The sequence below is a fragment of the Alexandromys fortis genome, unplaced genomic scaffold (genome assembly GCF_014885135.2).
Source record: "Alexandromys fortis isolate MF-2015 unplaced genomic scaffold, M_Fortis_MF-2015_v1.1 scaffold_126, whole genome shotgun sequence".
Lineage (NCBI taxonomy): Eukaryota > Metazoa > Chordata > Mammalia > Rodentia > Cricetidae > Alexandromys > Alexandromys fortis.
The window spans coordinates 1,745,414-1,758,652 of record NW_026068018.1 but is presented as its reverse complement, the minus strand read 5'-3'; the positions used below and the strand labels follow the sequence as shown (position 1 = coordinate 1,758,652).

General features: G+C 37.9%; 1 protein-coding gene across 1 annotated transcript in view; it reads right to left on the bottom strand.

The window, feature by feature from the left end:
• Positions 1 to 13,239, bottom strand: part of Pla2g4a (phospholipase A2 group IVA) — a 141,080-nt gene that overhangs the window by 112,630 nt on the left and 15,211 nt on the right. The window contains exon 2 of the mRNA XM_050162916.1: positions 2,019 to 2,119. Within this exon, the coding sequence (XP_050018873.1) occupies positions 2,019 to 2,051 (33 nt within the window). The 5' untranslated portion in view covers positions 2,052 to 2,119. The remainder of the gene's footprint in view (positions 1 to 2,018; positions 2,120 to 13,239) is intronic.

The following is a 13,239-nucleotide window of genomic DNA, read 5'->3' as shown; positions in this document are numbered from 1 at the left end:
CAAATGCCTTTATAATAACACTATAATATCAAGAAATACATATATGTGTATACATACAAGAATTAGTATAGATGTATATTCATCAGTATTATATGTGCATGTACACATATATGCATATATAAGAACTTTTATATGCATATATATAAGAATTCTTAAAGAAAACTACAATATATTACTATGTAAATTTAAAATGATTTAAATAAATTTCATTTTGAGCTAGGTTTATGGGTTGTTAATAGATTGGGAACCTCAATATTATTGTCATATCAACTTTATCTTCATTGATATTGATCTGTAAAATCATTACAGGAGTGAAGAAAATGTGTGTGTGTGTGCACACATATGCACATGTTCATGTGATTTGACAAACTGATTCCAAAATTTATGTGAAGATTCAAGAACAAAAATTATCAACAATCATCTTGGAAAGGAAATATATATAATACCATAGATATACACTTCAAACTTTGTAACTAGGACAGTTTGTAACAAACAAATAGACCAACACAAATAAACAATAAATAAAGTCCCACATATAGTTGTCTGAATTGCAGCAAATCCCTACTGTCATACAGAATGGATATGGTATTATCAGTAGAGCATATAGTTCGCAATCTACTCAGTTAATGAAATAATACATGACAATATACACATGTGGAATTCTAGTTAGAACAACATGAATCAATCTCTGATATATATTTTGAATCCATATGTTTAGAGAAATGGGGGGGACAAATGGTACCTATGACATTAGACATACCAGTTTTCTTTGAAGAGATTTATGGACTATAAGAGACATGAACCAATCTTTGGATTTATTAATAATGGATATTTTTATTTGGATGATGGTCCCTTGTTGGAATGTGTGTGTGTGTGTGTGTCTATCTGTGCCAAGCTTAGCTTAGCAACGTATCTCTAGGAGGAGGGGAAATGAGAGGAAAGAGTGGGAAAAGGTAGAGAAAAAGAAAGAATTATAAAAGAAAATTAAGAAATAACCAAAGGAATGAAAACTAACAAAATCTCAGGAGAATTTTAAGGAGAGAATGGCCAGCAGGGCTGGGAAGGGAAAAGTCAGAGTTCCATTGAGTTAAGTACAAGACATCCACTGTTGAGAAGCGTTATTGTGAAGGAAGGGAAAAAGTAGTTTTCGGTGAATCAAAAGGAAGAATTGCAAGAACTATAATATATTAATTTCTAATCCAGGCAGGACAGAAAGGCTAACTCAGGAAGAACGAATAAGACAGGAGTATTTCACTAAGTAAAAATGAGGCGATACTCAAAAATCAATCTCCAGTCCATCGAAACCTAACTGAATTCCATGTGCTGAGTTCAGCCAGAAAATCTCACCTTTGTTTTGTTTTGTTTCGTTTTGGTTTAGTTTGTATTTTAATCAAAAGAGAGACTATATGTTTTCAGAGAAATATAGAAAATCACAATGAATAAATGTTTAATTTGTCAACCCTTCATTAAAAATGAGCCAACCATCAAGAAATTTGTTTAGCATTTCTAGCTAAGTGAAAGTTTATAGAATTATTTGCTTTAAAGATCCATACCAACCTACAGTCCTAAACTCAGAAATTCAGTTGTCCTTTGTGTACAAAGTAACATGTGATTATGTTCTTTGATAAATGCAAAATGCTATCATTTTTCTAGTTTCATAAATTTTGTTGTTGTTGTTACAGATATTTTGGTCATCTTTTTTTCTAAATCCTTTTTTTTTTTTCTGAAGATTTACAGCAACCAAAAGGCATGAGTTTGTTTTATAATGTACCATTGCCTAGTGTACAGCATTATGCTTATGAGTATAATGTAAATTAAATAAACAGTTTAAAGTTTCAGCCTTACTAGTATTACCAGAAATATGCACACATAGGCATGCACAGACACACACACACACACACACACACACCCATGCATGAGCACATGTGCAAACACGCACAAATGCACACACACACACACACACACACACACACACAGAACACATCAGCTTTCCCTCCCAGAAAGAATATAATACTTACTATAATGTGCTGATAAGGATCTATGAATGACATTTTGGCTTGAGCTGCAGAGATTCTCACACTTTCCTGGACTTCTCTGGGACACTGAGCTTCTTTAAAGCCTGTAAAACAAACACTCGTCATCATTAAGTGTCATTCTGGATCCTGTTCCAAAATGTAAGCGATGGTGAGGAGATAAGTTGGGCAATGAAAGTACACCTGAGTGGATCAGGTGGACTGAGCTCTCTGCATATGTGACTAAACACACACACACTCACACACACCTAGTAGCGGGATGCTAAGCACATTTTGATATTATTGTTTAACTTCCATATTTATTTGTTCAATTTTTTTCTAAAGTTTTGTTGCTGCTGATTTGGTTTGCTTCTATTTGTTAAGTATATGACGAGCCATTTCCTGAATTTCAGAAAACTAAAATTGTTTTTTTGAGGGACTGGAATGATGGCTGAGCCCTTAACAGCACTGTAGTGCTCTTGCAGAGGACCTGAGTCCACTTCCCAGGACCCCCATGAGGCATCTCACAACCACCAGTAACTCCAGCTACAAGACATATGATGCCCTCTTCTGACCTCTACAAATATCTACACTCACTAGCACAAACACACATACATACATTTTATTTTATTTCATTTCTCTGCTTAACAGGAGGGAATTTAGGTCTGGTACTGTCAACCTGGTCAAAACTCCATGACTGAGGAAGTCAAAGGTCCGAGGAGAGTGCCTACTCTGTTGTTTTATTATACAGGCATACAAAACTGACTCCTAAATAAAACTCCATATTATTGCTGATCTCAAGCCTTGTTTGATAAGTTTCTTTTTGTAGTGGAGGCGCATTTTTAATTGGTCAAAGTGCTGAGAACAACTGGCTGCTAAATTCTTAGCCCTAAATGGGGCACCCCTAAAGCTCAGGGAACATTGTGGAAGAGGAAGCAGAAAGAATATAAGAGCCAAAGGTTGGGAAGGTATATGTGAAACACTGTCTTCTGAACATGACATGGCTCTTGTACTTAGAGACTCACGGCAGCAGTAACTACCTGCTAATACCAAGCTCATCAATATTTCAAGGTTGGAATTTTTTGGTTTTATTACTTTAAAACTTAACCACTTGTAAATCCAGCTGAAGGGATCCAACACTGTCTTCTGGGCTTTTCTAGCACCTATACTTCAATGTGCACATACTTCCATGCAGACAAAAATCTAATCTACACACATAATTAAATTTTAAAGGAATAAATAATACTAAGACAAATAAAATATGATCAACATAATTGATCTCTCATTATAACTGATGATTCTGCATTGATATTTCTGTGTGTTCAAAGTATGTTTACAATAAAGACGGAATATCTCCTTATGTTTACCACATTAGAAAACAAAGAGAAATTGAACTAGATCCTAATTAGAGGCTTCACACCTAGTCATTAGCATTAATGGTATTGGAAAGTACTATGCACATTAACAGAGGAGAAAAATAATCATCACTCAGCCATAAACCCTGCAACCTACAACAGTGGCTGAAAGATATGCTGGTCCAACAGCCATAAATGTTGTAGAAGTAACCAGCCACTGTTTTGAATTGGATTTAAGACTCATTCTGTAAGATGGAACCCATACCTGACACTACAAAAGTGGAAAAGGAGAAAAGGATCTGAGACTAAATAAGCCATGGGCCCTAAAGGAAATTTTTCTACTATTATTCCACTAAATGAACATAGCAATAAAATGACTCCTAAAGACACACTACTATACCCATAGATGAGTGCATCACTAAACCCACATCAGAGAAGCTTCTTCTTGTAATTGATGGCAATTAGTACAAAGACCCACAACTGGACAATGCTCAGAGAATGAGAGACTTTGGGGAACACAACCCTCAATGGGATGACAACATCAAATACTCAAGGTTCACTGATCTATGGGGAAGGAAAGGGGAGCAATTGTAAGAGCCAAGGTTGGCAGATGACTAAGGAAACCATGTCTTCATTCAACAAGGCTAAGACACTTATGAACTCACAGAGACTGTGAGAACATATGCAACACCTGCACAAATACAAACAAGACAAAATCCCAGCACTGAGAAGGGGAAACAGATACAGAGTTCTACACCTAGCTAAGAAGCTATTTATAATTGATACCTTCTGAGAAAAAGAAAATTAGTTTTCCCCAATAGAATGCCACTGAGTATATTAACTACACTCCAGGGCAACAACATGCCAGGGAATAGTTGGCTAACACAAGACAGACTCCATGATTTTAATATGTCTTTTGTATTATTTTGTTTGGGTACTTTTTTTTATCTTACTGGGGTTTTGTTGTTATCGTGGACAGGATCCCTTAAGAAATCTATGAAAGTAAAGAGGGTTATGACTGCTATTCTCATGAAAATTGTTCCCTTTAGAAACTGTGCGTGGGCTGTGAGGAAGTTGAGTGGTAGATGTCTGCATAGCATGTGTGTGGCCATCAGACTTCTATAGTGGCTCCATTCACAAACTGCAGCTTTAGAAAAATATAAACATTTCTCTGTGGACATCTGTTCATTCATGCAACAGTTATGTCACTGCTAAGTACAAGCCTCTGTTAGGCACTAGGAACGAGGCAGTGAACAAGACAGAGCTCCTCATGCCTTACACAAGCCTAGAAATTATAGAGTTAGCAAGAAATGTAGTTCCATGTGACACCTAATGCTTCTATGTTTCTAAAAGCAATATCACCCCCTCATACTGGTGTCTTTTGTTGGAAGGGGACCTTGAATAGTTTCTTAAAGGAGATAGAGTTCAGGGTGCCTTTCCAACAAAAGACACCAATCCTAGGAAGTGATACTGCTTTTAGTAACATAGAAGCATCAGGTGTCACGCAACACTGCATTCTTTGCTACCTCTACAATCTCTACATTCTTAATTTGACCTGTAAATGAGTCTTTTAGACTTGTTTACTGCAAGCTAAAACAGGAAAACCTTTTTCTACCATACATGGGTACATAGACAAACAAAACGCGTATGGAAACAGGCTTAACGCGATACTTTAACTAAGAACAACGTAGACTATTTGCGTCGCCCACTATGATTGAACTCTAAGAGCAGCCCACAAAACTGATTTCATGACTCAACACAGTTTGGCAAACACTGATCTAAAAGATATCAAGATTAGATTTTATTCTACTTCCTCATTCTCATCCCATTTCTTTTCTCTTTTCTATTTACAACCAGGTTTTCTTTCCTTTTCTCAAATGTAGGCTATTCTCCTGAATGCAAAGCTATAACCTACTTCTTCTGTCCATCACTTACTTCACAAACTCTCAACTAAAATATTCAGCTACTGTATTGCAATCATATTCCAAAGTCCCAAGAGGAAAGTGATAATTGGAGTAGCGGGTCATCTCTGTAGGAACTCAGATTCTACAGAGCAAAGAGAAAATCAATAATGCAAGAGGAAAAAGCAAGAGTCTCCTAAGGCTAGGCTCTGGAAAGGGGCCGGCCACGAAGGGTGACAGAGTGAGCCTAGAATATAATGTTCTCAGCAGGCATGAAGAGGAAGTGAGAGGAGTCCTGTGGCCGGTAAATAAAAACCAAAGCAAAAGTGGTTGAATGTGAGGTTAGAACGCAAATAGGGCCAGATCCCAGAGGCCTTTGTAGACAGCAATTGTGCACCAGCTAAGCTAGACCCAAGTTTCAGAGCTCAGCTTCAAGGTCACTGCCACAGAAAAACTATCTGCGACCTTCAGAGCGTGTTCGAGTCTGTTTGTATTTTAGACTTCTTCAAGCCTTTCACTCCTCTTCCAACATGTCTGCCTTCCTTTCAGGAACTAAAGACAGACCATGTTTATCTTGTCTGTGCAGCCATTCTGTGTGCACAGCATGGTGCCTACAAGACAGCAGATCCAGGATAAAGATGTGTTTAATAGATGAACGTGTGAATGACAGAACTAGAAAGAATGCCAAAGGCGTTCATGAAGGAAGTTCTCACAATAACACTTTTTCAGTGTTCCTCTTGTTCATGCCTAGCTATATTTAAATAGCAAAAGATGCTATAAATGAGTCTCTACTTTAAAAATTAAAAAGAGGAACAAGTAAAATTCCACAAGAAGCGAGATGACGACTCATTTTGAGGAAATCTGTTGCTGAGGCCCAAAGCCTGATGTCAGCAATTTTATTTCCTCTTTCCATATCCAGTAACTCCATTCATAACTACCGTGTTCACCATCCAAATATCAGCCAAAACCACATCCTCCAGCCAGACCTGGATAGAGACTTCCCTGGTACTCAAGTCAAAGGCAGGCAATGTGTTCCAGGTAGTTAACTGGTTAATTACACAACTAATATTCTTTCTCAAATTTTTGCATTATTCTTTGGTAATTTCATTCATGAATACAACTAATATTAATAAATCCTCCCCATCTCTTTTTGTCCCATCCTCTCTCAAAACTACAAGGTTAAGGACTACGAGATAACTAGATATTAGGCAAACATGACTCATGGCATTAATCCTTTAGTCCTCGAACAACTTCCGGTTTTTTTTTCTTTTCTCCTTTAATTCTATCCAAGTCTAAAGTTTTTCCTGCCCTTATGAAACTTCAGGCTGCCTTAGAAGACTTCTGTTAGCTTTTGCAATAAACAAAAATGAACTCATCGATTTAGATGCCAGATCCATTTAGAGTGGAAGCCAGGACCAATTGCGGGAAGGGAAAAGTGTGGTCACTGACTTCTCTCCTCCTCCCTTCCTCTGATCTAATACTTCTGCTCTATTTCCATTTGTTTTGCTGGGGTAAAATACTCTTACACAAAGAAACTTAGAGGAGGCCAGAGTTTATTCCGTTTACCATCACAGGCTTCCGTCCATCACTGAGGGGCAGACAAGGTGGGAAATCAAACAGTCACATCGCATCCATACTCCAACCGCCAGAAGCAAATAAACTGGTGAAGCACATTTGTATCCTAATACTAGGGAGACAAAAGCAAGGAAATCAGTAGTCTAAGATCATCTTCAGCTACGAGAGTTTGAGGTCAGTTTGTGCTACATGGGACTCTGTCTCAGAAACAAAACAAAAAGTCAACCAAAAACAACAACAACAACCCACTCACAATATATAGAGTAATACCAATAACCCATTTTTTATTCTTTTTAATCTTAACAAAACTATTTTAGAGCCTTGGTTAAAGTTTCCACTTGAGGGTTGAACATCAAGTTAGACTAACTTCTAGAATAGCAGAGAAAGGAATCTGCAAAGTTCTTGCTGTAGAAACATTGACAAAGCAGAAATGTCACAACCAATCACTTAAAAAACCTGAAACTAATGAAAGGACACAGGAAAAATGAACAGCATTTTTCCAGGCTACCAAGAAACAGGGACAATGGAGGTCTGTGACATTTTCAGAAGCCCCTGCCATTACCCTCCCCTGTTCCTCAGCATGAAGTTCCAACCAGGAAGGCAGGGCAGCCTTGAGAATGCACAGGTCTGCCACCTTGCTGGTCATAACTTGGCAGAACATGGAAAATTCCACACCCCTGAAGTTGTCAGAGAAAGAAAAGAACACAGACGTGAACACCAGATAATTCTTATACTAGCTTGGGATCCACACTATTGGGGACAAGACAATAGACCATCCAGAAGATTAAAAATGACAAACAGAGGCATGTCTGAGGCTCCATGGACAATCCCCAACAAAACAGAGAGAGAAAGGTTGGTTGAGAGAGACCTTGGTAAGATCCAGCTAATCCCTGAAAGAGGGTGAGCACGGATATGCTATGTGAGGGTCCCACACAGAGAAGAAAAAGTAGGCAGGGACTTATAAACTCCCTGAACTTAGAAAGCATTCTCCAAGCCACATGCAAGTCAGACATCATAGCAGAGATGTGCTCTTTTAAGATGCTTAAGTTAATCTTTGCCGAACACTGGCTGACAACTAAGCCTTGCTAACCCAGACAGAAGCCTGGGAAAACAACACAGAAAGTAAAAGAAAGAAGGTGGGTGATAAATTGAAGTCACTAAAACAAATCCACAGTTGCAGCATGGTTAATAAAAATCCAGAGACAGAAAGTAGGGTTCAACCTAAAGTCAGAAAAGCAAAACAACCAGCCACTGGCTCTTACCTCTACCTCAGTTCAAAGTGGTGATTCTGCCTCCACGAATCTCAGAATGAGATTGTGTCTGAGAGCTGTCTCCTCCTGTCTTATATTCCTCTCTACGGCTGGGATTAAAGGCATACACTGCCCGGTTTCTCTGGCAAACTAGTGTAGCTACTGGGATTAAATGGGTGTGTCACCGCTACCTGGTCTTTAAGGCTGACCGGTGGGGCCATTTTACTTTCTGATCTTCAGCAAGGTTTATTTATTAAAATACAAATAAAATATCACTACAAACAGTAGCAATAACTTGCCCATAAGAAATATCAGAATCGAAAGACACCATAATATATAATTTGCATAATATATAATTTGATGTGCAACCTAGAATCATTTTCAAAATTGGCCATAAGAAGGCTAGCTCACCTGGTAAAGGCACCACCAGGCTTGAAGACCTGAGTTCAAACCCACATGGTAGAAGAACCTACTCCTGCTTGCTATTCTCTGACGTCCTCCACACTCCACACAAACTCCTTGGAAAACACACACATAAATACACTAAACAAATAAATATAATAAAAATAACATGATCTTAAAAGCAAATAAATAAATTTTAATAGGACACAAAAAGTGTGAATCATACAACAAAAATTCCCAAGGAGAAAGAGAAGAAAAAATAGCAAAAAAAAAATTGACTGAAATTTCCCTGATTTTGATTTTAAAACATATCACTAAAGCTGAGTTGTGTTAAACTGGATTAACACAAAGAAGACTGATGCCAAGACACATAGCCAAACCATTGAAATTCAAAAATTATAAAGAATAAATTTAAGAGCAAGAAAATAATAGCTGCTCATGCAGAAAAGTCAAAGATCAATAATTGACTTCTTATCAGAACCAATAGCATTCTGATGGCAGTGGGAACCACATGTCCAAAGTACTGAAAAAAATCAAACTATTACACCAAACATACCATAGTCACCAAACTATCTTTCAGAAATATGAACAATTACATCAGCATAGTAGTAAACAAAGAATATATAAATTTTACCTTCTGATCTTCAGCAAGGTTTATTTATTAAAATACAAATAAAATATCACTACAAACAGTAGCAACTTGCCCATAAGAAATATCAGAATCGAAAGACACCATAATATATAATTTGATGTAATATGGGAAGACACCATAATATATAATTTGCATAATATATAATTTGATGTGATATCCAAAATAAACTAGTAAAAGATGCAGAACCTGAACCTTAAACTCTGTATGTATGGGGATGGTGTTTATAAGTGTGTTTAGTGTCCAGAAACTTTCTAGCTTATCAGGAAAAGAGAAGGAAGAAACCTTACAGGAGGTGAGAAACAAAGAGGGTGATGGAATACATACAATAAGAAAAGAAAAGAAAAGAAAAGAAAAGAAAAGAAAAGAAAAGAAAAGAAAAGAAAAGAAAAGAAAAGGAAAGAAAAGGGAGCATTTACTGATGGAGAAAAAAAAAACAGTTAGGAGGGAATAGTGGGAAGGGGAATAATGGGACCAAGTATAACGACTCATAAATGAAGATGTCATGAGGAAACCCATTATTTTGCATGCTAACTTAAAAACAATTGTAAAATGTTAACGGACAGGAAATGCAACTTAGTATGAGGACATTTGTCTAACACGCATGAGGCCTTGGGGGTCAGAACAAGAAGGGAGAACGGGAGGAAGAGAAGGAAGGAGAGAAGGAGGGAAGAAGGGGGGAGTGAGGGAGGGGGAATAAGGCTGAGGAGACAGGAATAGTAAAGAAAGTTCTTCAGGTTGAAAAGAATTGACAGTAGGCAATAACACAAATTCGCACAAAGAAAAAGAAAGCGTCAATAAAGTTAAAACATTTAAAGACAAATATATCTTCTTATTTTTATCTTTATCCCACAAAATGATAAAATTACACTGAGCTAATTTAAAGAGGCTGTGTGTATGTAGATTTCATATGTATCCATGAAAATTATAACATAGATATAACATGAAAAATGTAGCTATTTTAGAACAAGGGAAAGACACCAACGAGTCTGAACCCATAGGAATAAATTAAGAATACCAGTCTCAGAAAAATGTAGGAAAATATCAAATAGTCTATAAATTTTTAGTTTTATCCATACAGTTTGTAAGAGGCATGAGTTTTATAGGAACATATTACAGTGCTATAGCACTGGATTTATAACACATGAAGATACAATATATTGGAAAACAATAGCACAAATTACATGGAAATTACAGAACTAAGTTAATAGCTACATCAAGAAGACTGTAATAAATTAATTCCTTTAGCTTAATTCCTAGAACTACTAACAAACTCACTCAAATTATCATTGAAATATTAACAAAAGCATTTAAATGGATCACCAGACACCTACCCCCTCTTCAAAACAGGATGACCAGACTACAGAGTGCAGGGAGCAGCAAATATAGAAATGAGATATATAAAAACAGAAACTACAATGGCAGGTGGAAAGCCAACCCTATTTCTACTAACAATCAATGCGGAACTAGATGAGGTGTGGTAGGCTGAGTCAGGAGACTTAAAGTTTCAAGATCAGCCTGGTTAGAGAGAACCCTGTGAGTTATTGTATCTGCTATTGGTTTCCCTCCAGAACTAAATCATAAGTTCCTATTGCTTAAGGTACCACATTCTTGGAAACAGAACAAAGAGAACTCAAGTTGGAACTGAGTGGGATGCTTCTTCCTTCTAGCAAGCTAGTTTTCATAGCTTTAAAAGATGCTGTGCTGGTTCTTGGGCTGGTGGGAAAGAATTATCAATAGTCTCACTCAGTTATGGACCCTGTGTGCTGTATGACCAACCTGCAAGGCACAATAGTGACATGACTCTTATGAAGTAATCAAATACTTTCTAATTGGATTTGAGGTCTGTTCCATAGGAGAGAAGTCATGTCTGGTACTGTAAGCATGATCAAAAGCCAGTGGTTGGTGAGGCTACAGATTTTGATGGGGATGACAGCATGGTTTGGTTTGGTTTCATAAGTAGACATGATGGTTTATCAAATTGTCTTACCAATATTTATGTTTATCCCCATAGATAGTGCTGGTGTCAGCTTTGATTAAGTAGCTTCCATTTTCAATGAGTAGAGATGACGTATAAATTCACCGCTGGTCAAAGTGCTAAGTGTCAGGCATCATTGAATGTCCAGCCATCCATAGCACCTTTCCCAAAGGCTAGGTAACATTGCAAAACAGAGGAAGGAAAGAATGTAAGAGCCAGAGGAAGGGGTAGAGTGTGTGGAAGGCTGTCTTTTGGGCATGAATTGCCATTATGCTCTTGAATTCTCCGCATCTACGATAACCTATACAAGACACACACGAGATCAGGATGGGAACATCTGGTCATAGAGTAGGATGGGGTTCATAAGGCCCTCCTCCTCTCTGATAACCTATAGCCACCTAGTAGGTAGTAGAGGAGAGACACTTTCTTGAGTAATGTAAGCACTGGTTAAATTCCCATGGTTCTGTAAATAGCCCTCCCCCCCCCCCATGCTCCTATAAGTAACTCTAATGAAATCCATTGGTTCACAGAAAAAGACAGAAACAATAAAACATGAAAGTACAAGGGAGTACACGTACTAGTCATCAAAAAGAAAGGGACCGGCAGAAGCAGGAAAAAACAATGAAAGGTAATGAGGAATGGATACAATCAAACACATTATAAACATGTTTGAAGAAGAAGTGAAGCAAATCATTATATACACTAATAAAAGCCTAAAAATAAACATATGGATGAATGAAAAAATAAAAGATAACCACATTGTGAGATAATCTTTCAAAAAATACCCAGCAAAGCTATGACTTCCAGTAAAAAGTCAATGGCTTTCAGACTGAATAATTGTAAGGATTGTAAAAATCTGAATAAAGCCTGTAATTCTTGTAATGCTGTACCAATGTCAGTGTCCCGGCTTTGATAGTCTACTTTGGCTATATACAATGGGTGAGGGGGGAACTTAGTAAGAGGCACACAGAACTCTGCGTAACAGTTTAAGGAGTTCTTATCTTAATTGTGTCTAGTTTATTTTAAAATCCAGTGCATGTTATGGGGGCTGCGGTGATGCATGCCCTTAATCTCAGGACTCTGAAGGCAAAGGAAGGTGGATTTGTAAATTCAAGGTCAGTCAGGGCTACATAGTGAGACCCTATCTGTAAAAAGAAATGTCAGTAGACCTCATTTTACGCACAATTTTCATTCCAGGAACTATCAAAGCTGTCCCCAGGGAACATGGTTAGTATATGGTCACTTTTCCTCAGGGTGTAATTACTGTCAGTGACCCCACTTGCAGTTCTGGTTAGGGAGCAGCTTCCACTCACTGGCTTCTCCCCTCCTGCCACTGACGGTAATGGCAGCAGATACTTTAGGTTTCTGTGGTATTAAGACATCTCTGCCCAACTCTCCATACTAACCACTCAAAAAAAAAAAATGCCTTTACCCCCACAATTATCTCAGACCTGGAAATCTTACTACAACTAAGTTGCACAACCTTTACAGTGAGTGTTCATAAAGCAGAAGGTTTTCCCTTATTTCTTCTAGCGAGGCTAAATAACCAGTCTTCCTGAGAAAAATCTATCTGCCAAGTGTGCAGTGGGAGAGATGAAGCTCATGGTTTGACTGGGTTTTTTTTTTTTTTTTGTCTTGCTTTTCCCCTTTTCTTCTGTGCCCTATAATTAGATATTTCCAGAATACTGAGAGGAGGAGAATTTAGATCCACTTTCCCAACACGCACACGCTTGTGCCATGCAACTGGTGGCTTTCAACGAGTGATTAATACCATAATGTCTGATCAAAGCCAATTTAGTCACGTCAGAGCCACACAGGCTTCTCAGAAAGAGTGAACAAAAATGACAAAGTTAGTCTGAAGTGCTTTGTCACTTCTGTCTGTCTGCGGAGGGTGACTTAAAGTGCAGGAGAAGATAGTTACCATTAAAGCTGTGGCATCTGGTGGCCAGAAGGAGAGGGATTACACTTCCTGGGCAGTGACATAAGGCTTCAGAACACAGTGCCTCCTTCTCAGAGCTTGCTTGCTCCCTCTCCCACTCTCCCATTCTGCCACTGCAACCCTCTATTCATTCTGTTGTACAAAAGGAGGAAGTGGCCCTCTACCTCACAGACTCACT